This window comes from Medicago sativa, chromosome 8, assembly GCF_051527215.1.
Source record: "Medicago sativa cultivar Bolivia chromosome 8, Bolivia_mono, whole genome shotgun sequence".
Classification (NCBI taxonomy): Eukaryota; Viridiplantae; Streptophyta; class Magnoliopsida; order Fabales; family Fabaceae; genus Medicago; species Medicago sativa.
In genome coordinates, this window is record NC_140756.1 from 37112061 (window position 1) to 37139963 (window position 27903).

General features: G+C 35.6%; 1 protein-coding gene across 1 annotated transcript; it reads right to left on the reverse strand.

The window, feature by feature from the left end:
• Window positions 1-10812: 10812 nt before the first annotated feature.
• Window positions 10813-18064, reverse strand: LOC146898884 (uncharacterized). Its single transcript, XM_085736644.1, has 8 exons — window positions 17461-18064; window positions 17099-17196; window positions 16602-16702; window positions 15973-16302; window positions 15199-15838; window positions 14352-14633; window positions 13598-13841; window positions 10813-10952 (listed from the first exon to the last, which is right to left on the reverse strand). Exons 1-8 carry the CDS (start codon window positions 18062-18064, stop codon window positions 10813-10815), a joined length of 2439 nt encoding a protein of 812 aa, XP_085592770.1.
• Window positions 18065-27903: the final 9839 nt, after the last annotated feature.

The window sequence follows — 27903 nt, forward strand, 5'->3', positions numbered from 1 at the left end:
CCCTTTCTAGAAAATCGATAACCATCCCTCCCAAATTCATCATCACTTAATATTTTCTCCTTCAAGCAAGCAACTATGTAAGGAATGATTAGCTTTTGATTGAAACAACTTAGAATACTTGAATCAAGCTTCCTCCACTTGATTCGACTTAGCTAGGGTTTCGGTGTAAGGCTTGGAATACTTGAGTTTCAATTCAGTTGTGCTAGGTGAGTTCTTAGATAGTTAAACCTTCCTTTGGAATGAGTAGTTCTAGATAGAAAACTATGAAATTTTGTTAAATTAGTATGATATGATTTTTGCAATTATTTATTAAAATTGCCATGGAATAGGTTTACTATTTTTTCTATATGTTGCTTGATTTTTTGGTGCATTGCAAGATCCATTTGGATGAGTTTTGGGTCAAAAATTGCAAATTCTGCACCACAGACCTGAAGATACCCGCTATTAGCAAAATATTTCGCTAATAGTGAAATTCACAGAACCTTGCCCATAAACATTTCACCAATGGCGAAACTCTCTGACCCTGCCAACATGCTTTTGGCTTGTTTGCTCATTTTAGGGCTAGTGGTGCAGTCTGAAGCCTTTCTTTAATCGATTTATAACTTTATAACCTCGAAACAACATATAGACAATGCACATAACATCAAATGATTCATGAAATTAAAATCATGGGAATCTTAGCTTAATTGGCAAGAATGGCTTATGAGTGATTTACACGAAACATGATGGGGTAGAAATGAATTAAGAAAGGGAATGAACATAGAGCCTCGACCTAGCTTGCCGAGAACTAGAATGTTAAGCATGAACTTATGTATGTTAATATGTGAAGCGATTAGTTTAATCTATTCACTAAGAATGTATAAGAAAGACGTAGGTGTCGTGTCTCTTGTGATCCACGTTAGGTTGGGATCTCAATGGGTTTTTCTGCTAGGGGAAACGGGATAAGCTTCGCAAGAGGGGCCCGCACAATATTGAGTGAGTCTGATACTACCTTAGATAGGTCTTCATCGGTTATGTATGGGACTGTGCTCGGGATTACTCCACCCGGGACTCCCCGTAAAATGAATTTAGATAATGTTGTTGGTCAACGTTAACTTCTAACTTAATAAATGAATATGACTGCGTATGATATGATATGAATATGATTAGGATGACGATAGACATGAGCAAGCTATGAAGATATACTGACGACGATTTTTGGTTTTCTTAATCGTCTAGTTTAGGATCGTGTCATGAATATGTTAAGTCTGGGCCTTGATTCGTTTATCGTATCTCATTATAGCGTTCTTAGGTTCCCTTGATCGTCATGACACGTAAGATGTAAGCTAATTCTATGACAAATATGATGAACCTAGGACTGTTCTACCATGCACTACCATCTAGGTAAGCATGTCCACACACGTATAATCAACCGCCAGGTTGTGTTGTAGACACATGCTAGCCGTAGGTTTCCCCGAGGTTACCTATATCCTAGGATTAGGTAGAACTCACTGAGACTTTATGTCTCTTCCCATTCCTTTTTGTTCAGGTTCACTGGTTTCTCGTGGCAAGGGTAAGGAGAAAGCTTTGGATTGATATTGCTTTCGTGTAACCAACTTTGTGTTTGTCTAGTTGATGCATATGTTATATTATAATATGTGTTGTAATGAACTTTGTAATCAAGTTTCATTCGACTATCTTGTGTAAAAATAATGTAACATAAGACTATAATTGGCTTTTGTATCTGAACTCCCGACTATTGTCGTTTCAGTATTGTAAAATTAATGTATCCAATATCAGTTGTAACTCAATTGTTGAAAATTCTAGACACTTTCAATTTGGGCATTACACCTACATCTATGGTACACAGTGGTTTCACGTCACTTTTACATAACGTTCTATGTAACATTTTCATGGTCGGTCAATCCAATATGAATATTACCCTTAATATTTATATCTCTGTGAAGACTTGATAACTCATTATCAATGATCAGTGAGATGTGATCATTAGTCTACTCACATAATAATCTATATGGTTTAATGATATCCCACTTCACAGCTTGATTGCAGATGTTTTAAGAATATTGTCATTGTGTTTAATGGTGTCTCACGATTAAGTCACACTTAATATTCCATTTAAACAACAACAACAACAACAACAACAACGCCTTATCCCACTAAGTGGGGTCGGCTACATGGATCAAATGCCGCCATAATGTTCTATCAAAGACCATATTTGGATCACTTAATATTCCATTTAAACGAACTAACTATTATGGGGACTTAATTATTTTATCATAAAAAAAACATAACAATGAAATGTCGTTATTTTAATAATTAACTATCTGATACAAGTATCATGTTCTTATAATTAATTGGCCTCTAGGGCTTACACCAACATTACCTTCATATGTCTCGCACAGTTAATTGATTGAATGACATTAAACTTATACAATGTACGTGGTTGTAAATGTAGTCCTATGTCTAGCAACTAGTAGCCATAGAAGAGATTATTTCATTTCTTTTAAATAAAAAGTCGATGTCTTGCATTTTCTGAATCAATAAATCATTTCTGGATTGCACTTCAGAAAAAGAGTCAAGAACGAAAACAAATCATCAACTTATTGAAAGACAGTTTGTATATAATCAATCAGACCAATATATAGTTTTACATTGAAGTCCTTACTAACTAATCTTAATCTAAACCCAAAGAAATAGTTGGTTATCCATGGTGAGTGTAACACCCCGATTTTTAATATTAGTTTATTAGTATTATTATTAGACGATATTAATATTAATATTATTAACAGTATTTCTTTGTTTGATATTATTAATTTAATTATTCATATTTATTGGAAGAATAGGTAAGGAGAAAGTAGATGGGTTGGTTAGTCGATTAAAGAGTTAGAGAAAATAATATTTAGAAAGAAAATAGAGTTTTTTTTAGAGAGAATAAGAAAATAGAGTGTGAATGGGGGGATTAGTAATATTGGGTAGAAAATAGATGTAGTTAGTGAGATGAGTATTGCATTAATGATTTAAGTAAAGGGGAGTGTGAATAGTAAGACGGTGTAACAAACCTAGAGGTGCATATAGTAATTTGAAAAGATTAGTAACAAACCTAGAGGGCATATAGTAATCTAAAAAGATTGGTAACAAACTCAATTATAGCTTATAAATAGAGATGAAAATTAGAGAAGAAGGGTTACCAAGAAAGAGAGAAACAAAGCGGCAAAAGAAAAACTAGGGTTGTGGAGAGAAGAGGAAAGGAGGAATAGCGAGAAGAACCTAGAGAGAGATTTTGCCGTAGGAAATCATCAATTTGGCAAACTAGAGGTAAGGGGGGAGTATCTATTCATCACAAGGGTTGTATGAACATATGGGTAGTGAAGGGTTGTGTTTTTCTTCCTTGTTTTCATGATCTTTTAATAAATTCGTGTTAAATTTATGCTCTAATTTGCTGCTGTGATTTTTGGTATACCCTTGTCCTTAAATTCATTATTTGCACATGCTAAATTCATATTATTAATTGAGTTTACGAAATCGAAAGTGCATGGTTCATGAATTTTAAATATAATTCAATTCTAACTTCTTATATTATCCCTTCGGTTTTGCATACAAGAGATGCATATGAATATGAATATTGTACTGTGATGCATGTCATATCAACTAATTGGTTCCAATTTCAATTATATGTACATGTTTTGATTTTAGGATACATGAAATAATTATCTATGCTTATTTATTATTAAATAATTGATGAATTGGTAAGATATGATTTGCCCAACATCAATATCTTTCGGTGGCTAACGTAATTAACAAATTTGATTTTGTTTAGTGGCCTTCTACGGCCTATATAACTTTCCATTATAAAACAAAATAGATTTTCGATTAAAATATTCGAGGATTCAATGTTTGTTAATAAATCCAAAAATCCTAATTTCTTATTTGTATTTTTACGAGATATCTTGTTTTATTTTATCTTTTGAATTTGATTTGAAATGATATATATTGAAGATGTGCTATTTAAAGATGTGTGATTTAAAGATGTGTTATATAAAGATGTGATATTTGACGATTGTGCTATTTAAAGATATGTATTTGTTGAGTCATTTAAAGATGTGCATTGTCGAGTCATTACTTGATGTTCATGCATTCATAGTCAGTCCTATTTAATGATGTTGTATTTGACGATGGTGTGGACAAAATCAGTAACATACATTTGATGTCCAAAATATTTGACGATGGTGATAAGTTTGGTACCACATGCATATAGAGTCGAGTTAGGGACATTGCATACATAACTGCAAGTCTATTTTGAAGATGTGTAATTAAAAGATGTGCTATTAAAAATGTGTAACTATTTAAAGATGTGATATTCAATAATTTGCTTCTATATGATTATGTGTGAATGGTTTGTATTTTTTTCTAAATGTGTACTTGATATACTTAATTGGTGTCGATACTTGTATGTTATATAAGATATTGATTGATGCCTATTGATTTTTATTAAACGAAGGTTTATATTTAAATGTGAATATTATCCGTCTGTGAGGTATACATGCCTAAATGTAAATGATGTATTCTTTGTTCTGAATCTACACATGTGTTTATGCATTTCGTATGTTGAATATATTCTCACCCTCTAGTGGCAGGTTGGGCTCCTGCACCCTTGTGGTGCAGATTTGCAGGAAGAGGATCTTAGTAGCAGTGAGTCTCAGAGGATGGCGTTGGAGCCTTCTCCTTTTTGTTTATCGCTTTTGGGAGCCTTTATTGAGTCGAAGCTCCGATCAGTAACACTAGGGATTGGGGATTCTTTTTATTTTAGACTATATTTTAGAATTCTATTGAAATCAGTTTTTGTTGAAACTATGATTAGATGTATACTTTAAAGTTTTTGAAAACTATTCCGCTGCGACAATTTTTTTAATCTAAATAAAGTACTTTTGAATTTTTCAAGATGTGTGACACCCTTTCGTACTTTAATAATTATTATATTTTTATTAGAACATGATATGTGGGGTTTAGGGTGTTACAGTGAGCAAAACTAACACAAAGATGAAGAAGAAAAAGATCATCCAAGCTTCCAATAACCTCATATGCTGAAAACAACTCTCTCTCCGTGTTTATCTCTCTATTTCGAGTCTAAGAGTGTAAGAATCCTGTTTGAATTTTGTTTACAACTATTCAAATGGAGGAAAATGAGAGCTCATTCAAATAGGTCACTGAACTATCATGACTCGCTAGATGAGTAAAATTATTTCTCGCATAGTGAACTTTCTCTTAAATCTCCCTGGAAACTTGCTTGAACTCCTCGCGTTGACCTGGCTTGGGGTTGCCTAGTGAACCACCCAATCCTGGAAATTTTGACATTATGTTCAGATTCGCTTTCAGCTTGCTTCCGCTTCACCCAACGAATCTTATATCCCATAAACAGTTAGAACTCTATGACTTAGCTCACTTTGCTCAACTATCAAAATGCCTTGAACTCATAATATTTGTTTTTTTGCAATTCAACATCAAACACTACAAAATTGATGGAGAATTGGTAATAGCAGCTTAACTAGTCTAAGGACTATAAATATTTCGTATTTACATAAAATGGAGGGTTTCTACTTTGATTACTTGCAAAACAAATTAATAAGTATATTCTAATTTAAATATTTCCTATTCTTTTGATCATTTAATTGACCCTCTATTAAATTATTGAAATCAATCTTCAATTGATTGGATTCTTCAACAGTGCAATGAAAATAGATTGACAAGTGTGTGATGTGAAAATATTATTATTTTTTTTTACAGAAAAGGAGTGAAAATACTACAAACACGCAATAGAGAAGAAAGTAAAATTCCTTAAAAAAAAAGAGAAGAAAGTAAAATTGACGGTGCATATTTTCTTGACTAGAAAAAGGAGATTTAAAATATAAATTGGAATTCGACTACAACAACAACAATAATTTATTGTTCAATATTAAATATGGTCCCAATGTTTCCCATCATTTACAACTAGAATGGTGGACAGCATAGTTTGATGCATTCCCATATTGTTGTCATTTCTAATATACTCCCTCTATATATTTGTTTCAATGTGATAGCTGGACCGACCATTTTGTAACGTCAATTCTAAGGTACATGCCTAACGATTAGAAAACAAGACTTTCAAAATGGGCAATAGGCAAAAAACAATTAGTTTATATCACTAGATTAACATCAACTAGTTTATATCATGACATATATATATATATATATATATATATATATATATATATATATATATATATATATATATATATATATATACTGCTAACTTACATCCACCTAAAAACACTAAGGTGCAAGTTAGCAAGCTGCACCCACTTATAACATCAACTAGTTTATATCACGACATATAGGGTCCGTTTGATGGTCAGGATAGGGAGACAGGATATGATACATTTAATCATATCATGCTTAAATCTCATGTTTGATACACCAAAGGGATAGGATAAAATAAACCATTTTCCTATCATATCCTGACTTTCCTTTGCAATTTCTATCCCGAGTATAGGTTGGGTTAGAAATTATCCTGATGGGATTAGAAGACCATTCCTTATTTATTATATTAATATTCTGCCATTTTTAAAATATTGTCATTTTTAAAAATAATGATGACATGTATTTTCTATTATAATTAATAACATGCCATTTTTACAATATTTAATTAATTATGAGAGCAATTTTTTCATTTAATTATAATGATATCATGTTTGTTATCATGTGTGCATCAAACACATGATATGATTAATGTTTATCATGTCCTTATGATATCCTATCTCTATTCAGCATTATATCATATCCTGCCTATATCCTATCCTGACTATCAAACGAACCCATATTATATATATATATATATATATATATATATATATATATATATATATATATATATATATATATATATATATATGGACTGCTAATTTACACCCACCTAAAAACACTAAGGTGCAAGTTAGCAAGCTGCACCCACTTATAATTTACGAAAACACCCTTGTGTTTATATTCTAATTAATTTTGAATAGAAGGGCAATTTTGTAACGAGATTAAAAAAGATCCTTAAAAAAAGAAAAAAAATGACATGTTTAAGGTACAAAACATGCAATAAAGACAAACTTTTAAGGAAACAATATTTGGAATGATGAAAGTGGGTGTAAATTAGTGAAGGTTGCTAACTTGCACCTTAATAAAACTTATAAAAAATGAGTGTAAATAATCAAGAAGGTGTAGGTTGCTAACTTGCACCTTAGTGTTTTTAGGTAGGTGTAAGTTAGCAGCCCTCAGGGATTTGCTAGAACACACCCACAAGTTTTTATGTGGGAGTGTTTTAGCAAGCTACACCTTAAGGTGTATTTAACAACTTTTCAGTTCTAACCTACTAAAACACACCTTCTAAAAAATAAGTGGGTGTATTCTAGCAAATGCCTATAGGAGTTGTTAACATATACCCACTTATTTTTTTAAATGGTGTGGTTTAGCAACATTCACCTTAAGGTGCATTTAACAACTTTTTTGCTAAAACACAACTTAAAAAACTAGTGGGTGTATCCTAGCAAACCCCTATATATATATATATATATATATATATATATATATATATATATATATATATATATATATATCTTTTGTTCTGTCTCAGCAAGTAACGTCTAATTTTTCAAGTATCATGCCTAAAACCCAAGAAACACACATAAGATTCATTAATTTTTTATTTTTGAAAAAAAATTATTTTCTGTTTTTCTGGTTTTCTTGATTTCTTTTCCATTAAATTACTATGCAAAAGACAGAGCAATCCTTAATAATTCACTCAAAAACAGATTCTTTGGTTCTTTATCATAAAGGTACGTCTAATTGATAAAGATACAAGACTGCAACACATGAAAAATATGTCGTTGAATTTTTTCTGATGGACAGTGAGAAAAAATTTGTAATCCCAATTTTCCAAACAAAAAAAAGCCGAGTCTTTTGTTCTTTCTCAGCAAGTAACGTCTAATTTTTCAATTATCATGCCTAAAACCAGAGGAACACACATAAGATTCCTTAATTTTTTATTTTTGAAAAAAATAATATTTTATGGTTTTCTTGATTTGTTGATTTCTTTTCCATTAAATTACTATGCAAAAGACAGAGGAATCCTTAATAATTCAATCGAAAACAGATTCTTTGGTTGTTTATCAACAAGGTCCGTCTAATTGATAAAGATACGAGACTGCAACACATGAAAAACATGGGATAGTCGTTGAATTTTTTCTGATAAACAGTGGGAAAAACTTTGTAATCCCAAATTTCCAAAAAAAAACTGAATCTTTTGTTCTTTCTCAGCAAGTAACGTCTAATTTTTCAAGTATCATGCCTAAAACCCAAGAAACACACATAAGATTCCTTGTATATCTGCAAAACTGCATATCTGCAAAACTTTCATCTTGCTCTGGAGTTTTACTTCCAAGCTCTTTGTCATCAAATTTAACGTGCATTGATTCTTCAACACAAAGTGTTTCTGAATTATACACTTTGTATGCCTTTGACCTTTCAGAGTAACCTAAAAAGATTCCTCTTTGGGTCTTGGCATCAAATTTCTTTAGGTACATCTTGTTATTTAGAATGTAACAGGTACATCCAAATTGATGAAAGTAAGAGATATTGACTCTTCTTCCCTTAAAGAGTTCATATGCTGTTTTCTCCAAGATAGGTCTGATATAGATTCTATTTTGGACAAAACATGTTGTATTCACTGCTTCTGCCCAGAAATGTTTAGCCAAATTGTTTTCATGAATCATGGTTCTAGCCATTTCTTGTAAAGTTCTATTCTTTCTCTCTACAACCCCATTTTATTGTGGAGTTCTAGGAGAAGAAAATTTATGGACAATTCCAAGTTTTTCACAAAAGTTTTCAAATGGCTTATTTTCCAATTGTCCACCATGATCACTTTTTACTTTTAAAATTTTCATTTCTTTTTCATACTGTATTTGAGTGCAGAAGTTACTGAATACATCATAAGCATTATCCTTGTTTTCTAGGAATTTTACCCAAGTCCATCTGCTGTTATCATCCACAATAACTAATCCATATTTACTTCCATATAAGGATGCAGTGCCAATATGAAGCAATTCTAAGGGTCTGGAGGTTGAAACAATGTCTTTTGTTTTAAAAGATGATTTCACAATCTTCCCCTTCTGGCATGAACCACAAAGTGCATCTGAATGATATTCAATGTCTGGTAGGCCTTTGACAAGTTGTAACTTACTAAGCTTAGAGATTAATCTCCAGTTAGCATGTCCCAACCTTCTATGCCATATCCATTTCTTATCATTCACTAACAGAAGACAAATTACCTTCTGACCAACCAGTTCAGAGAAGTTAATTTTATTGACATTCTCCATCCTCTTTCCCTTGAATACTATGGACTTATTATCTTTGTTGATTATTGTGCAGTTGCTCTTTTCAATCACATCATAACCATTGTCACTAAACTGACTGATACTTAAAAGGTTATGTTTAAGACCATCTACTAACCACACATTATTAATTGAGATAGAGGAGTTATCAGTAGTTCTTGTACCAATGATCTTGCCAAATTGGTTGCCTCCAAACTTCACACTTCCTCCTTCTTTCATTGTGAGAGTGAGGAACATAGACTTATCTCCTGTCATATGCCTTGAGCAACCACTGTCAAAGTACCATGATTTTTGCTTTTCCTTTGCTCTTAGACATATTTGTAGCATTGACAATTTCAGATTTAGGTACCCATTGTTTTATGGGTCCTTTCAGGTTCACTTCTTGTACCTTGTGATGTGAGTTTGGTAGCTTTTGGTTAATCATTACCTTAGGTTTAACAACCTTTGGTTTTGATTCCCAGGAGCAATAACTGCTTTGTTCTTCTGAAACTTAGACTTCAGGACCTTAGATTCAGGTTTCAACAGACTCTGAGGAACAGGTTATGATCTCTTCAGAATTTTGATCTTTGAAGTCTTAGAATCAGAGTTTATCATTACCTTTGTCTTAGAGTTATTTAGCCATAGAGCTGGAAGCTTCAGGTTCTGATTGAACCACGGTTTCAAACTTAGCACCTTCAGGTACAAAAAAGGTTTTCAATCCTTCCTTCATGCATTCACAACATGCTTTGAGACTGATATCATTAGGTTTCCCTCCTGAAAATCCAATCCCTTTACCATTGTTTCTGTAAATGCTTTAAATCATTGAAGCAACTTTGCTTCTGTCAATACCAAATATAATAAAGTCCTCAAGAGCAATTTCATGTTTGTTTAATGACTTTCCATTACACTTTTCTTGTAGCTTCTGACAAAGATACGTGAGCTTCTCTTCTTAAGTTTTACAAATGAAGCCAAAGCCTCTAAGTCCTTCTTCAGAAGCTTTTAGATCCAATAGAGTTGATTTTTGTTGTTTCATTAAATCAACATATTTTTCTTTTAAATCTTTTAACTCATTGGTTCTTAGTTAAAAGTGTGTAAGAAGTTCTTTAAGAGACTCAATAATTTCTTCTTTAGGAATTTTAGAATATACCTCATTTTCATCTTCAGAGTCTGAATCAGGTTCTGCTTCTGAAGTCATACTAGCCACTAACCCCATAGCTACATTTTCTTCATCTCCAGCTTCTTCCTTTTCAGACCCATATTCACTATCCAAATCTTCCCAGGTTGCCATTAAACTCTTCTTAATCTGCGTTCTGAATTTCCTTGTGCTGAAACTTGATTTCATTGACTTATCCTTTGATTTCTCCTTCTAAAGATCTGGGCAATCAGTAATGAAGTGTCCATGCTTTTTACAGTTGAAACATCCCTTCTAATCTTCTTTCTTGGAGCTCTTGTAGCCACCTCTCTTGCTTAGAAACTTCATGTTCTTCCTTGCCAGATACTCAAGCTTATTGGAAAGCATAGCCATCTTCTCAGTAGGATCTTCATCAGAGTCTCCATCAGGTGACTCTTCTTCAGATTCAATAACTTTAAGAGCTTTTGATAACTTCCCTTTAGATGGTAAAGCAATAGATTTACTCTTCTTTGCAGGTTCATGTTCATTAAGACTTATGAATCTTGAGAGAGCTGACAAGATCTTCAACACTTAAAGTGTTTAAATCTTTAGCTTCCACAATAGCAGTAACCTTTGGTCTCCATCTAGCAGGCAAGCTTCTCAGTATCTTGCTAACATGATCAGAAGCAACATAACTCTTCTTCAGTATTTGTAGTCCAGAGACTAGGGTTTGAAACCTTGAGTACATCTCCTCAATAGTTTCATCATCCTTCATCTTGAACAACTCATACTGATGAACAAGCATAAGAGCTTTTGCTTCTCTGACCTTCTTGTTTCCTTCATAGTTAGCACAAAGAGAAGCAAATATTGCTTTAGCAGTGGATTTGTCACTCATCTTTATATACTCTGCTTTAGGTATAACAGTGAAAAGTGTTCCTCTGATAATATGGTGCTTCTTGTAAAGTTTCTTCAGAGAAGGAGTATGTTTCTTCCTGTCAACAACAGCTCCTTCTTCATCAAGGACCAAGTCACCAACACCATCTTCAAGTATGTCCCATAGTTCTTCATCTAAACTCATGACATAGTTGTAGAAGTTGGTTTTCAACCAAGAAAATTCTTCAGGATCTCCATTGAACTTAGGAATTTTTCCAAAGTTAGATTTATTGTTGTCACTATAGTCATATGGAACAACATTGTTGTTCCTAGTCTCAGAACTGGTGGTTTCACCAGACATGTTTTTCTCATATCTTTTTCTATTACACTCTTAAGTGTTAAGACAATAGACCAAAACTCTAGATACCAATTGAAGGTGAGAAAAACACAAGAAGGGGGGTTGAATTGTGTTAGCTTATCCAATTAACAATTATAAATACCTTGTTATCATCAAAACTCTCAAAGGTTTATTGTTAAACACATTTTGTTCCAACAAAGAACACAACTAAAAACCCAAAAAACTATTCTTTTAGAATGACGGCTTGAATACTTAATTAGGTCTTGAAGTATTCCTTATATAATGAAGCAATATGGGCTCAATAACCTTGTTGGGCTTCAGAACAATGCAGATCGTTCAGCTGAACTACATAAAACAAATCAGTAACAAAAGAGGAAAGTCCTAATATGTAGGAACATCTTTAGGAACTTACAAACAAAACAACATATTCCCTAAAATATTGTTATTCCTTTTGGAATAAAACCACAACTGATTCTGAGCAGATATGCGTGTTGCTTGGTTAGCAAGATATGAGGACGTGGATTCCTTAGCAAGATAAAACACGCATACAATCAGACATAAAACAGGCACACTAAACCGTGCCACGATGTTGGAACATCATATCCAACATCTTACAGAAAAGCCTAAAATATGTTGGAACATAGTATCCAACATTACAATCATGGATATTTGTTTTAGCAATAGTGCAGCCAATACAAATACCCAACAATTTTCCTCTTTGGCAAATTTTTGGCTAAAACATATTGAGGCCAATTATAAAAAGCAGAGGGATATAAATCTTCCATTTCTTCAGATAGCATGAACACACACTTATGAAGAAATGGACATCACATATAGTATAAAGAGATACTTTGGATACACTTCTTCAAATCCTCATAAACACACAGCCATGAAGAAGAAGGCAATACCACTAAAGAGATTTAGAAATGTGCACAAGATCAAAGGAATACCTCACAAAGTCTTCAGTCACAGCTTGAACTAAACATACATGAAGTGAGTTGAAACATACTCTTAACACAATCTTAGTTAAGAGAAAAACGGGTATTACTTACATTAGAGACATGCAACAGCGGATAAGATAGTAGCAATGTCTCACAAGAACAATACAAGTAAAGGAAAAATAAATTCCCACACAAGATTGGAAGTTGCAACATCTTTTACCACATCAGACAGGAACACTTATCACACATCAACAAGGGAAAAAATAAATTTCCCATACCTACAGAGTACTGATATGTAGATGTTTAAACATCCTAAAACACATCCTGTCAAACAGCTTGATCATTTACAAGCACACAGACATAGTGTCACTCCCCCTCAATATAACAACTTATGAGTGACTACTAAACAACAACATTCCACTACTCCCCGTGAACAAATGCATAATAAGGTAATTTGAAACCCTAAACTCCTAATGCATAACTAAAAGAATACTTCAGGGTCACCCATTACCTCTGGGAACATTCAACAAAACAGACAATACAGTCACACAGACAAGTTCCAACATTCATCAGAACATTAGGCATGGAACATGCACAGACTAAAAGTAATGAGAGACTATTTCCTTGACTACCAAGATGTTGCAACATCAGTGACAACATCAACAATCATGTCACAATAATTTCAAAATGAATGCAATAACAGACAAGAAGAAATAGTCATAGCACAAATAGGACACAAATAGGAGAATAATAGGCATTTCATTTACTCCCCCTTTTTAGCCACAAAATATGCCAATTAAAAACTTTCAAGAGTATACCATAACTGTGTATACACCACAAATCAAAGACATGCAACGAATAAAGAAGAGAGCACGCCTTACAAACACAGATTATTATACATCCTCATGCAGGAAAATTCCCAACTTGCCCCTTAGTTTTTCAAACTTCTTAGCATCTAAGGCCTTTGTGAAGATGTCTGTCAGTTGCTCCTCTATGTCAACATGTTCAAGTGTCACAACCTTCTCCTCAACAAGATCTATAATAAAATTAGGTCGTATGTCAATGTGCTTTGTCCTGCTATGCTGAATAGGATTCTTGGAAATATTGATAGCACTCAAGTTGTCATAGTACAATGTTAGAACATCTTGTTCAACATCATACTCCTTCAGCATCTGTTTCATCCATACAAGTTGTGAACAACTACTACTAGTTGCTATGTATTCACCTTCAGTAGTAGATAAAGACACATAATTCTGTTTCTTACTGAATCATGAGATCAGATTATTTCTCAAAAAAAACATCCTCCAAAGGTGTTTTTCCTATGATATACATTTCCTGCCCAATCAGCATCACATTAACCAATTAACATAGAATTTTCACTATGATAGTACAAAATACCATAATCATTGGAGCTATTGATGTGCTTCATTATCCTCTTTACTTGAGTGAGGTGACTCATTTTTGGTTTAGCTTGATACCTAGCACACTCCTACTGCAAAAGTGATATCAGGTCTGCTTGAAGTAAGATACAATAAACTTCCAATCATGCTTCTGTACATGTTTTGATCAACAACAACACCATTTTCATCTTTTGGCAGCTTTAAATGAGTGGTAGCCTAGAGTTTTTTTATGGCCACCATTATCCATAATAAATTTCATCACAATATTCTTGGCATACTTACTTTGAGAAATGAAGATAATGTCCTCCGTTTCTTGACTTGAAGGCCAAGAAAATAAGTCAGCTCACCTACTAGACTCATTTCAAACTCATACTTCATTTGCTGAATGAAATATTGAACCATGTTGTTCGACATTCCACCAAAAACAATGTCCTCAACATATATCTGTGCAATCATCAGTCTTCCATTATCATCTTTTACAAACAAGGTCTTGTTTATTCCTCCTTTCCTATACCCTTGATTTACAAGAAACTGTGTGAGTCTCTCATACCAAGCTCTAGGTGTCTGCTTTAAATCATACAAAGATTTATTCTATCTATAGACATGATTGGGAAAGCTTGGGTCAATAATTCCCTTTGGTTGCTCAACATAGACTTCTTCATTAAAGGAACCATTTAAAAAGGCACTCTTGACATCCAGCTAGAACAGTTTGAATTTAAGTATACAAGACACTCCTAACAGTAATCTTATAGATTCCAACCTAGCAACAGGAGCCAAAGTTTCATCAAAGTCCAGCCTTCTACTTGAGTATAGCGTTGAGCAACTAACCTTGCCTTTTTTCTAATCACAGTTCCATTTTCATCTGACTTGTTTTTATAAATCCATGTGGTACCAATAACATTCATACCTCAGGTCTTGGAACCAGATCCCACACTTATTTTCTCTTGAAATGATTTAATTCTTCTTGCATTGCTTCAATCCAAAATTCATCAATGATAGCTTCTTTGACATTCTTTGGTTCAACCTCAGACACAAAACAAGAATTTTAAATGACTCCATTTGATCTTCTGGTTGTGATCCCTTGATCAGGATTCCCAATAATGAGTTATTGAGGATGATTCTTCTGAACTCTTATGGAAAGACCTTTACTTATGGATTCTTGATTTTGTTCAGCTTCCTCAGTTACTTCTTTCTCAATTTCATACTCATTCACTTGAATAGGTACATTTGTTTCCTGAACAAATGTTCCAACATTGAATTCAACATCAGGAATTCTTTCTTCGAACACATCATCTATCACCACATTGATGGATTCCATGACAACCTTGGTTCTGGAACTAAAAACTTTGTAAGCACTTCTGTTTGTAGAGTATCCAAGAAAAATTCCTTCATCACTCTTGGGATCCATTTTCCTTCTGTGATCTCTATCTGCCAATATGTTGCACTTGCTTCCAAATGCTTGGAAATATTTGACAATAGGATTTCTTCTTTTCCATATATCATATGGGGTTTTAGTGGTGCCAATCCTTAGAGTAAACCTGTTGTGTATGTGACATGTTGTGTTCATGGCCCCAGCCCATAACTGATAAGATCGATGTCTTGCATGAAGCACAACTCTTGTTGACTCTTGTAGGGTTCTGTTCTTCCTTTCCACAACACCATTTTGCTGAGGTGTTATAAGAGATGAGAATTCATGTTTGATTCCATCACCAGAGTAGTATTCAATAAACTTGGCATTCTGAAACTCGGTTCCATGATCATTTATGATCCTCACAATGCACTATCTTTTTATCTGTGCAGTTGTGTGCACAAATCTTTAAACACATCAAAGGTGTCTGATTTTTCTCTAATAAAATTTTCCCAAGTAAATCTTGAGAAATCATTAACAACTACAAAAGCATACCTTTTACCACCAATGCTTTCAACTTGCATAGATCCCATCAAATCCATGTGCAGAAGTTCAAAAACTTTAGAGGTTACCTGATGTTCCAACCTTGGATGGTACATTCTAGTTTGTTTACCAAACTGGCATTCACCACATATGCTGTCTTCAACAATTTTGAGATTAGGAAGTCCTCTGATAGCTTCTGAGGAAATAACTTTCTTCATCCCTTTCAGGTGTAAGTGTCCCAGTTTTTGGTGCCATAGCTTGACCTCTTCTTCTTTACTCATAAGACAAGTGGTAAGGTGTGCTTCTTCTTGAGATACCCAAAAGTAGCAGTTGTCTTCAGACCTTGTTCATCTCAGATGGATTTCACCTTTCTTATCAATAATCTAACATTCAGGCTTGCAGAAGTTCACTTCCAATCCTTGATCACACAATTGACTTATGCTAATCAAGTTGGCAGTTAATCCTTTTACTAGAAGCAAATTATCAAGTCTTGGAATACCATGCTTGATCAAGTTACCAATACCCATATTATTTTCTTTATCTCGATCACCAAAAGTAACATAGCTGCTAGTAAAGGCCTCACATCTTCAAAGTATTTATCTACCTCAGTCATGTGTCTGAAACAGCCACTATCAAAGTACCAGTCTTCCTTAGATGATGCTCTTCGAGAGGTGTGAGAAATTAATCCAGTAGTAACACCTTTGGGAATCCACTTCTTCTTGGGTGGTTTCAGTTGAGATTGCTTAGATTGCCCATGCAACTTGAAACAATATGGTATACTATGAACCCTTCCCTTACAATGATGACAAATCTAAAAGCGAGTTTTCTTCTTGGTCCTTGAACTCAGATGTTCCTTAAAATGTTTCAACATCGTCTTACTCCCTATTGATTCGTCAGATCATGCATCAGCTACAGATTTATGGTCATACTGTTGTTTCCTCACCATTCCATAATCTTCTAGAGCATAGGCAGAGTTTCTGTTGCGTTATTTCTTGATTAGAGCTTTAAAATTAAAGCCAACACCATCAGACTTCTCTTTGTTCTTGACTTTAATAATTTCTTCTAGCACATTTGTTCCTGTAGTCATCATTATGATATGCTTCTTTATATTCTCCTATTGTGAATTCTGTTGTGTAACCTCATCATTGAGTTTTGAAATTTTAGAAAGATTCTCACTCCTTTCATCCTGCAGCTTGCTGATGATGTCTTCTTGTTTCTCAAGCATCTGACTCATATCTGTATTTTTGGCAATTAGTTCATTGTAAGAGACAACTTACTCATCATAACTTAGCTCTTCATCATATGACTTTGTATCTGACATAACTTTACCACTCAATTATGTTTGACAGATTCATTTTCCACTTCATCTTCTGAGTCATCTCCATCTGACCATGAAACAGCCAAACTTTTCTTTTGTCTTTTAAGAAAAGTAACACATTTCTGTTATGATGTGGCCATAACCTTCACATTCATCACACTGAACACCCTTCTATTGAGTACTCTTCTCGTCAGTTCTTGCCATCTTCTCTTTATTTAGTTGATTGTCAATGTTGGACTTGATGTTATGACCATTGAATCTGGATCTTCTGTCAACTTGTTTGAAAATCTTTTTGAATTGTATCCCAAGTAGCACTAGAGACTCTGAAAATTTTTCATCATCTTCATGATTTCCTTGTGTCTCATCAGTTTCAACATTGGACACAAAAGCAATGCCCTTGCCTTTCTTATCAGTCTTGCTATTGATGGTTATTTCAAAGTTTTGCAGAGATCCTATCAGTTCATCAACCTTCACACTTGAGATATCTTGAGCTTCCTCAATGACAGTTACCTTCATGTCAAACCTGTTAGGTAAAGATCTGAGAATTTTCCTAACATGATTTTCATCAGAGATTTTCTCTCCAAGAGAGTCAAAATCATAGGCAATATCAAGAATATTCAAGTGATAATACTGTATGCTCTCATCCTCCAACATTCTCAGATTCTCAAATTTTGTAGTAAGAAGTTGAAGTCTTGCACTTTTTACCTCAGTAGTACCTTCATGTGCAGTTTCGAGAATCTCCCAAGCATCCTTAGCCACAATACATTGCTTGATTAATCTGAACATGTTCTTGTCTACCCCATTGAATAATGCATTCAATGCTTTGGAATTTCCAAGAGCTAGTTCATCTTCAACAGTGGTCCATTTCTTCTTTTATAATGACGGCTTTAATACCTAATTAGGTCTTGAAGTCTTCCTTATATACTGAAGCAATATGGGCTCAATAACCTTGTTGGGCTTCAGAACAATGCAGATCGTTCAGCTGATCTACATAACACAAATCAGTAACAAAAAAGGAAAGTCCTAATATGTAGGAACATCTTCAGGAACTTCCAAACAAAATCAAATATTCCCTAAATATTGTTACTACTTTGGGGATAAAACCACAACTGATTATAAGCAGATATGTGCGTATCTTGGTCAGCAAGATATGAGGACATGGATTCCTTAATAAGATAAAGCACGCGTACAATTAGGTATAAAACAAGGCACGTTGAACTATGCCAGGATTTTGGAACATCATATCCAACATCTTACAGAAAAACCTAAAACATGATGGGACATAGTATCCAACATTACAATCATGGATATTTGTTTTAGCAATAGTGCAGCCAATATAAATACCCAACAATGAGTATGTATATGGGTAATACTTGAAATCCTTGAATGTTATAGCCTTGGTTATATTTTATGATGTTGAATATTATCTAACCCTAGTGGTCGTTTAGTTAACCGCCAACACATTTGTTTGAATGGTGTTGACGGTGTGGAGAATTGAGTTCTTATTGCCTATGATTGCTTGAGGACTAGCTTTGGAGCTAACTCTTTATCGTTTTTGCTTGGAGTCTAATTAGGCTCTGATTTAGGAGTGTCGGGACCTTGTTTCTTTATGTCTTTTATCTGTTGATGGATTTATGTTGAGACTTTGGTTATTTATATGAGACCTATAACATGGTGTTTAGATTTTGTTATTCATGTCTATGAGGTTGTTTACTTGCTATTGGGATAATTACGAATGATGATTTTCCATTGTGAGTTTAATGAAAACCATATTTAAGCATGATTTGATAAAATGATGGTGCGACATCTTAAACTTTTTGGTATAATTCTATTATTTGCATGTTTTATTGTATTTGGGGTTTAAGGGTGTCAGAAGTTAGTATCAGAGCCATGTCGGTCTAGTACGGACCAAAACCGGTGATTTTTCCAATTTGTATGGTATTGAGTTACATTCGATATTTGAGTTGTTGTTGTTCTTATCTACTTTCATATCTATCTGAACTAGAAATAGTTTCTGAGACGGCTCCTAACATTGTTGTTTCAGAAAATCAACAAAAAACAGAAACTCAACCATAAATGGCCTCTCAAGTTTGTACTACTCTAATTATCCATCCTAACTTCAAGCCAGACTCACCCCTTGAATCACTTTTTCAGTCAACCTCTTCTGACATGATTGAATCTGATAACCTTACAGTCTCTGATACATCTTCTTAAGTATCAAAAGACCAAGCCATTGCACCTTAACCTTTAAATGTTGCCAACCCTGAGAATACCTTACAAAAATACCTTTACAACTTTACTCAACAAACAAACATAATCTATCCTTGAGCCTGCCTTTGAACAAGTTGTCAAACCAGTCTTTGTCATGTACTGCAACTGACAACATGCTAACATCTGACACTGAGGATGAAGATGTTAGAGTCATCTTTGTTGACAGAAACCCTGACACACCCTCAACCTCCACATCACAATCAAACCAAGACTTACCCAATCCTCCTGCCCCTAACCTATCAATGTTTCACCACCACCACTGTAACACCCTACTTCTATTAAGCGGCAAAACGCGCGAAAATACGAATATATTCTAGAAATAGATGCTACGTCATCGAATCAAAACATACATGCATAATTATCATGTTACGTAACATAGCAGCGGAACAAATATATAATCCATGAACAACTTCAAATCTCAAACTAAGAAAAATACATCCTCCGATCTCAAATACAAATAATATCTCAACTCTAAAACTACATAGTCAAACAAAATCCAACATGCAAGTACTACCCTAGATCAGAGCCTTAATCTAGACACTTGCACATATAAAGAGGAACTCCGCTCCTCGGCAACATCAAGCATACAATCTAAGCATCCTGCACTCCATCTATCCGTCCATACAGAAAGGTAGGTGGTAAACCACTGAGGGTTAGCATTACATCATCATAATCCAAAAATAATTAATAAGAACTTAGGGAAATGAAATATATATTCAAGAACGATGAATAACAAATCTTACATATACTCACAAGTATTCACAACATTCATATCATTCAATATCGTCATTACGTATCACAATTTCCACCATGTCAATTAAAAATTAGCACTTCAATCATCATGCACAACTCAAATGCATTTCATTTCACCAACAATGTATGCAATAGATCTAGACACATCTAGATGCATGCGGTACCGAGTCACCTCCAAGGTCGTCACCTCCGATGTAACAAAAACATCGTAATCACCTCAATTGGATGCATATAAAATCGACCACCATCAGTCATGAATGCATGAACATATGACTCGACTACAAATGCATATGTTCACACATATAAATCACCTCAACATCATCAACTCTTGGTATATATGCAATCAACAACAATTCACCACTACACGACATATATATATATATATATATATATATATATATATATATATATATATATATATATAATCAGCAACAACATCCACAAATCAATTAACATGTAGTTGTAACATATATACACCATCAATCATCTCCACATAATTTATATCAACTATCCACAAAGAATTCACAAGACAAAGGGTTCTTAAAACCATTTTCAACAAAGTTTGTCTCTTAAATCACAACTTAGAAATAATTGAGCATCTAAACCAAAGCCAAGTAAACAAGTTCCAATGCCTCAACTAAACATACCCCTAGGCCACATATGAGTGCAGTAGAGGATGCCTTGGCGTTTCCCCGGTCAAGTGCGACGAAATCGTGAAAAACCCAAGGTTCGTCTCACTTTATCACTTTTCACAAAAATTTATATTTTCAAATTAAACAAGTTAGATTCACCACATCATAATTTGAACATCATTAGATACCTTAGTAGAACTCATAAAACTCAGGTTCTGAAGGTTATAAGTAATCCACAAGGTTTGGGTCGACTTAAAACTAGTTATGCGGGTTTTTCGATAAAACTTTTCAAGAGTATTTTTCCCATAACTTGAAAACCAAAAATCATATCCAAGTCAAACCAAAGCCTCTGGAAAGTTAAAAATATTATCTACAATTTTCATGTTCATAACAAATGCCAGTTCAAAGCAAAAACGAGGGATAAAGACACAAAAACGCGAAACAGGGAGCACTGACCTGTGCAGCTCGCCACTGCAAGCAGATCCACTCGCGAGGCGAGTAATCAGTTACTCGCCGTTGCGAGTAAGTTTACTCGCGAGGGGAGTAGCTCACATGGAACCCTCCTTGCTCGCGTCCAACTCGCCTCGCGAGCGCGGTGGAGAGTTGTGACAGTTTAGTTTCTGGAAAAACCTCATTTTCATCCCAAAACCCCAATTTTGACTTCCCAATGCCCAAATTTGATCCCAAGGTTTGCTTAAACATTTCCAAACATGAAAAGACACTCAATTTCATATAAAATTTGCCCCAAATCATTCTCCTAACAAAAATCACCATTTGACCCATTTTTTCAGTAAAACCTCAAGAACAACACAAAGTCATAGCAAACTCCACAATTATGATTACCCAAGGTTTTAATCATCAACAACAACATCTCTTAACAACTACAACAACTAACTATCATGAATTCATCAACAATTCATCAACAACAACATCTCATATCATCAATTTTGATCAAAAACACAAGTATACATATATACATAGCTTGAGCATGTAATTTCATCATCAACAACTCACTTAACATTCAATTTACCTACCCAAACATTGCATTAAAACATAAGCACGAATTTACAATTAATTAGATTCAATTCATCAATTTCACAAAATGGGTAGAAATGAACGGTTATGAATTATGGTTGAATTCTAACCCTCTTACCTCTAGCACCAATAATCTCTAACCCAAGCTTCAATTTAGCTCCTAGATGATGAATTCCTCTTCTAGCTCTAGCCTCCCTCTTCAACTTCTTATCTCTTCTCTATCTCTATCTCTATCTCTTCTCTTCTCAAATGAAAAATGATGAAAAACCCTATTTCTTTACTAACATTAGCTAATATAGGCTCCACTTAATTGGGCTTATCTTACAATGCCTTAATGGGCCTAACCTATTTCTATTCTAACCTTAAAAATGTTACTATTCACTTAACGGTAAAATATATCACTAACGGTCACTTACCGGTAAATAAAATAATTACTACACTCTCTAGTAACTTAGTAAAATAATAACTCTCATTAAGTACTAGAAATAATCCTCAACAAAATTACAAAATTACTCCTACTCACGAAATGACCAAAATGCCCCTAAGTCCAAAATGACTAAAATACCCCTCTAACACTGAATTCTACGAATCCCAACCAAAAATATACACAAAGGCAAATAATCACATATAAGCACATATAACACACATCAATAAAAATAAAATAAATCTAACGAAAATCGGGTTGTTACAACTCTCCCCCACTAAAAAGAATTTTCACTCTCGAAAATTACCTGAAGGAAACAACTCCGGGTACGAAACCTTCAGCCTACTCTCTGATTCCCAAGTGGCACTCTCACCAGTCGGTCCAACCCAAATCACTTTAACCAAAACGATCTGCTTGCCACGCAAACACTTCACTTCACGATCTTCAATCCTAACTGGCTAAGTCTCAACGGTCAAATTATCCCTTACCTCCTAATCATCCACTTGAATCACATGAGACGCATCATACACATACTTCCGCAACTGAGACACATGAAACACATCATGAAAATTCGATAAAGATGGTGGTAACGCAATCTGATACGCTACAACCCCAACCTTCTCAATAATCTCAAAGGGTCCAACAAAACGAGGAGTCAACTTCCGACACTTCAAAGCACGTCCAACACCGGTTACAGGATTCACTCTTAAAAACACATGATCACCAACCTGAAACTCAATGTCCTTCCTCCTCTTATCATGGTAGCTCTTTTGCCTACTCTGAGACGCCTTCATCTTCTCTTGAATCATCTTAACCTTTTTCGTAGTTTCTTGCACCACTTTCGGCCCTAACAAAGCACTTTCACCTGACTCATACCAACACAACGGAGTCCTACACCTCCGACCATACAAAGCCTCAAACGGTACCATTCCGATAATAGAATGAAAACTGTTGTTGTAAGTAAACTCAATCAACGGTAAACATTCGACCCAACTGACACCTTGCTCCAACACACAAGCTCTTAACAAATCTTCCAAATTCTGGATAGTCCTCTCCGTCTGACCATCAGTCTGGGGATGATAAGCAGAACTCAACCTCAACTTAGTTACCAAAGCAACTTGCAAACTCTCCCAAAACTTAGAAGTAAACCTCAGATCCCGATCCGACACAATACTAGAAGGAGTACCATGCAATCTAACAATCTGCTCAATATAGATCTCAGCCAACTTAGCTACAGACATACCGGTCTTGATAGGAACAAAATGTGCCGACTTCGTCAACCGATCAACAATCACCCAAATCGAATCAAACCCCTTAACAGTCTTTGGCAACGCTCTAACAAAGTCCATTGATATACTATCCCACTTCCACTCCGGCATAAACAACGGTTGCATCAAACCCGACGGTCTCTGATGTTCAATCTTAGACTTCTGACAAACCAAACAAGCAAACACAAACTCTGCGATCTCCTTCTTCATTCCAGGCCACCAAAACAACATCTTCAAATCTTGATACATCTTAGTCGCTCCTGGATGAATACTCAAACTACTTCTGTGACCTTCTTCCAAAATCTGTCTCTTAAGCTCAAGAACATCTGGTACACAAACACGATCACGAAACATCAAAGCATCGTTCTCATCCAACCTGAAGTCTCCACCTTTACCTTGGTTAACCAACACTACTCGATCAACCAATTCCAAATCTTCCTTCTGACCATTCTTAATCTCTTCCAAAATACTACTTGTTAGCTTCAACATACCCAACCTCACACCATCCGGTGTCAACTCACTAACCAAACTCAAATCTCGAAACTGCTCAATCAAATCCAACTCTTTCACATCAAAGCAGACATATGCAACGACTTCCTACTCAAAGCATCAGCAACAACATTAGCCTTTCCAGGGTGATAGCTCAACTGAAAATCAAAATCCTTAAGATACGCCAACCATCTTCTTTGCCTCATATTCAACTCCTTCTGGTCAAACAAATACTTCAAACTTTTGTGATCACTGAACACCTCAAACTTAGAACCATACAGATAGTGCCTCTAAATCTTCAACACATACACAACTGCTGCCAATTCTAAGTCATGAGTTGGATAATTCTTCTCATACACTTTCAACTTCCTTGAAGCATAAGCTACAACCTGACGATTCTGCATACGCACACCACCAAGACCCATCTTAGAAGCATCACAATACACAACAAACGATTCTTTTGGATTCGGCAAAATCAACACTGGAGCTGAAGTCAACCTCTTCTTCAACTCTTGAAAACTCTTCCCACACTTAGCATCCCAAACATAAGCTTGTCCTTTCCGAGTCAACTGCGTCAATCGCAACGCCAACTTAGAGAATCCCTCAATGAACCTCCGATAATAACCTGCTAGACCAAGAAAGCTTCTAACTTCAAAAACAGACTTAGGCGCTTCCCACAGCAACACTGCATCAACCTTCGACGGATCCACGACAATACCACCTTTAGAAATCACATGACCAAGGAAACTTACTTCCCGCAACCAAAACTCACACTTCAACAACTTAGCAAACAAGTTATTCTCCTTCAAGACTCCCAACACAATCCTCAAATGCTTGGCATGCTCTTCCTCAGACTTCGAATACACCAAAATATCATTGATAAACACCACCACAAAACGGTCCAGAAAAGGATGAAATATTCTATTCATATATTCCATGAAGACACTTAGCGCATTAGGTACTCCAAATGGCATCACAGAATACTCATAGTGTCCATACCTCGTTCGGAACGCAATTTTGGATATATCTTCCGCCTTCACTCTAATATGATGATATCCTGATCTCAAATCAATCTTGCTAAACACTTCCGCACCAACCAACTGATCCATCAAATCATCAATCCTCGGAAGCGGATACCGATTCTTAATCGTCACCTTGTTCAAGTGCCGATAATCCACACAGAACCTCATGCTTCCATCTTTCTTCTTAACCAACAACACAGGAGCTCCCCACGGAGAAACACTCGGTCTGATAAACTGCTTCTCAAGCAACTCTTCCAACTGCTTCTTCAATTCACCTAACTCTGATACAGACATCCGATACGACGCAATCGAAATAGGACTCGTTCCTGGCACCAAATCAATTGCAAACTCAACTTCCCTCTCCGGCGATAACTCGGTAACGTCGTCCATAAATACTTTTGGAAACTCTTGCACTACCGGCAAATCACCAACTCCTTTCTCACTACTTTCCCTCAATGAAGCAAACATCATGAACACACAAGCTTCACCATCCAAAGACTTCTTCACTTGCTCCGCGGTTAAGAACTTCCCACCTTCCTCAGCTACCGACTTCAAAAACATTATACTCTTGGTCAAACAATTAATGTTTACGCCAAAAGTCAACATCCAATCCATACAAAAAATCACATCCATATGCTTCAACGAAAGACACACAAGATCCAACTCAAAATCAACATTACCAAAACTAACGGGACACTTATCACACACTAAAGCAGTAGTCACCGAACCACTAGCCGGGGTATCGATAACCATCCCTCGAGACAACGGAGTTATAACCAAACCCAAACGCTCAACACAACTAGCTGCGATAAAAGAATGAGTAGCACCAGTATCAATAATTGCAATTAAAGGATTACTATTGATAAAACACATACCTCGGATGAGATTATCCGGATGCTCCACCTCTTCCGCATTCAATGTAAACACCTTCCCTGCTGCCTTCTTCGGTTTGGTACACTTAGTACTGATATGGCCCTTCTCACCACAATTGTAGCAAGTGATCTCCTTCTTGCACTCAAACGCCTTGTGACCTGCCTCCCCACACTTGTAGAACTTATCACCACTCTTGCAATCATTAGAAAAATGACCCATCGTGCCACACTTGTAGCACCTCACCTCAGCAACATTCAACTTGGATCCTCCACCAGATTCTTTCTTCTTTCCTTCGTCCTTGCTATACGGCTTCCTAAATCCATGACCCTTTCCTTTCTTCTTATTCTGAGCCTTGTAGTGATTAACCTTAGCCCTTCCAGCATCATCAAACATTTGGCACTTTTGCACCAAAGTATCAAAATCACGGATCTACTGAATACACATGTACTGATAGATATCGGGCCTCAAACCGCTCTCGAACTTCACACACTTAGAAACCATAGCATCCTCCGCATTGATGTACGGACAAAACCTCGAAAGCTCTTCAAACTTTGCAGCATACTCAGCCACTGAACGGTTCTCTTGCTTAAAGTTCAAGAACTCCACTTCCTTCTTAGTCCTCAAATCCTCAGGAAAGTACTTCCCCAAAAACTCAGTCTTGAACCTAGTCCAAGTCACAACTCCTCCACCGGCCTCAAGCCTTCCCTTAGCATTGGTCCACCAATACTCAGCCTCCTCAGCAAGCATATGAGTAGCCAACCTGACCTTCTGGTCCTCACTAGTCACCATAGCACGAAAGATCCTCTTCATAGCCTGCATCCAAGTCTGAGCTCCATCCGGGTCATACCTACCCTTGAACGTCGGTGGATTGTTTCGCAAGAAATGATCCAACCTTCGCTCCTCAGCCTCACCAGGATCACGATGACCAACCGCTGCCTGCTCATTAGCTTGAGCCAACACCTGAGCCATCGAAGCCAAAGCCTGCGCAATCGCCGCATCATCTCTACCACCAGCCATCTCAAGACTACACAAACCAAACCAACCAACAGATAAGAACAACAACACAACAACACAAGAGCAAGTACCGAAGGTAACTCATTACCATTCACATACTAACAGGAAAATCCAACGGATGTTAGTCTATTAGTCCGGACAAAACTGACCACGGCTCTGATACCAACTTGTAACACCCTACTTCTATTAAGCGGTAAAACGCGCGAACACACGAATATATTCTAGAAATAGATGCTACATCATCGAATCAAAACATACATGCATAATTATCATGTTACGTAACATAGCAGCGGAACAAATATATAATCCATGAACAACTTCAAATACAAATAATATCTCAACTCCAAAACTACATAGTCAAACAAAATCCAACATGCAAGTACTACCCAGGTTCAGAGCCTTAATCTAGACACTTGCACATAAAAAGAGGAACTCCGCTCCTCGGCAACATCAAGCATAAAATCTAAGCATCATGCACTCCATCTACCCGTCCATACGGAAAGGTAGGTGGTAAACCATTGAGGGTTAGTATTACATCATCATAATCCAAAAAGAATTAATAAGAACATAGGGAAATGAAAGATATATTCAAGAACGATGAATAACAAATCCTACATATACTCACAAGTATTCATAACATTCATATCATTCAATATCATCATTCCAAGTTCATAACAACAAGTGTATCATACACGTATCGCAATTTCCACCATGTCAATTAACAATTAGCACTTCAATCATCATGCACAACTCAAATGCATTTCATTTCACCAACAATGTATGCAATAGCTCTAGACTCATCTAGATGCATGCGGTACCGAGTCACCTCCAAGGTCGTCACCTC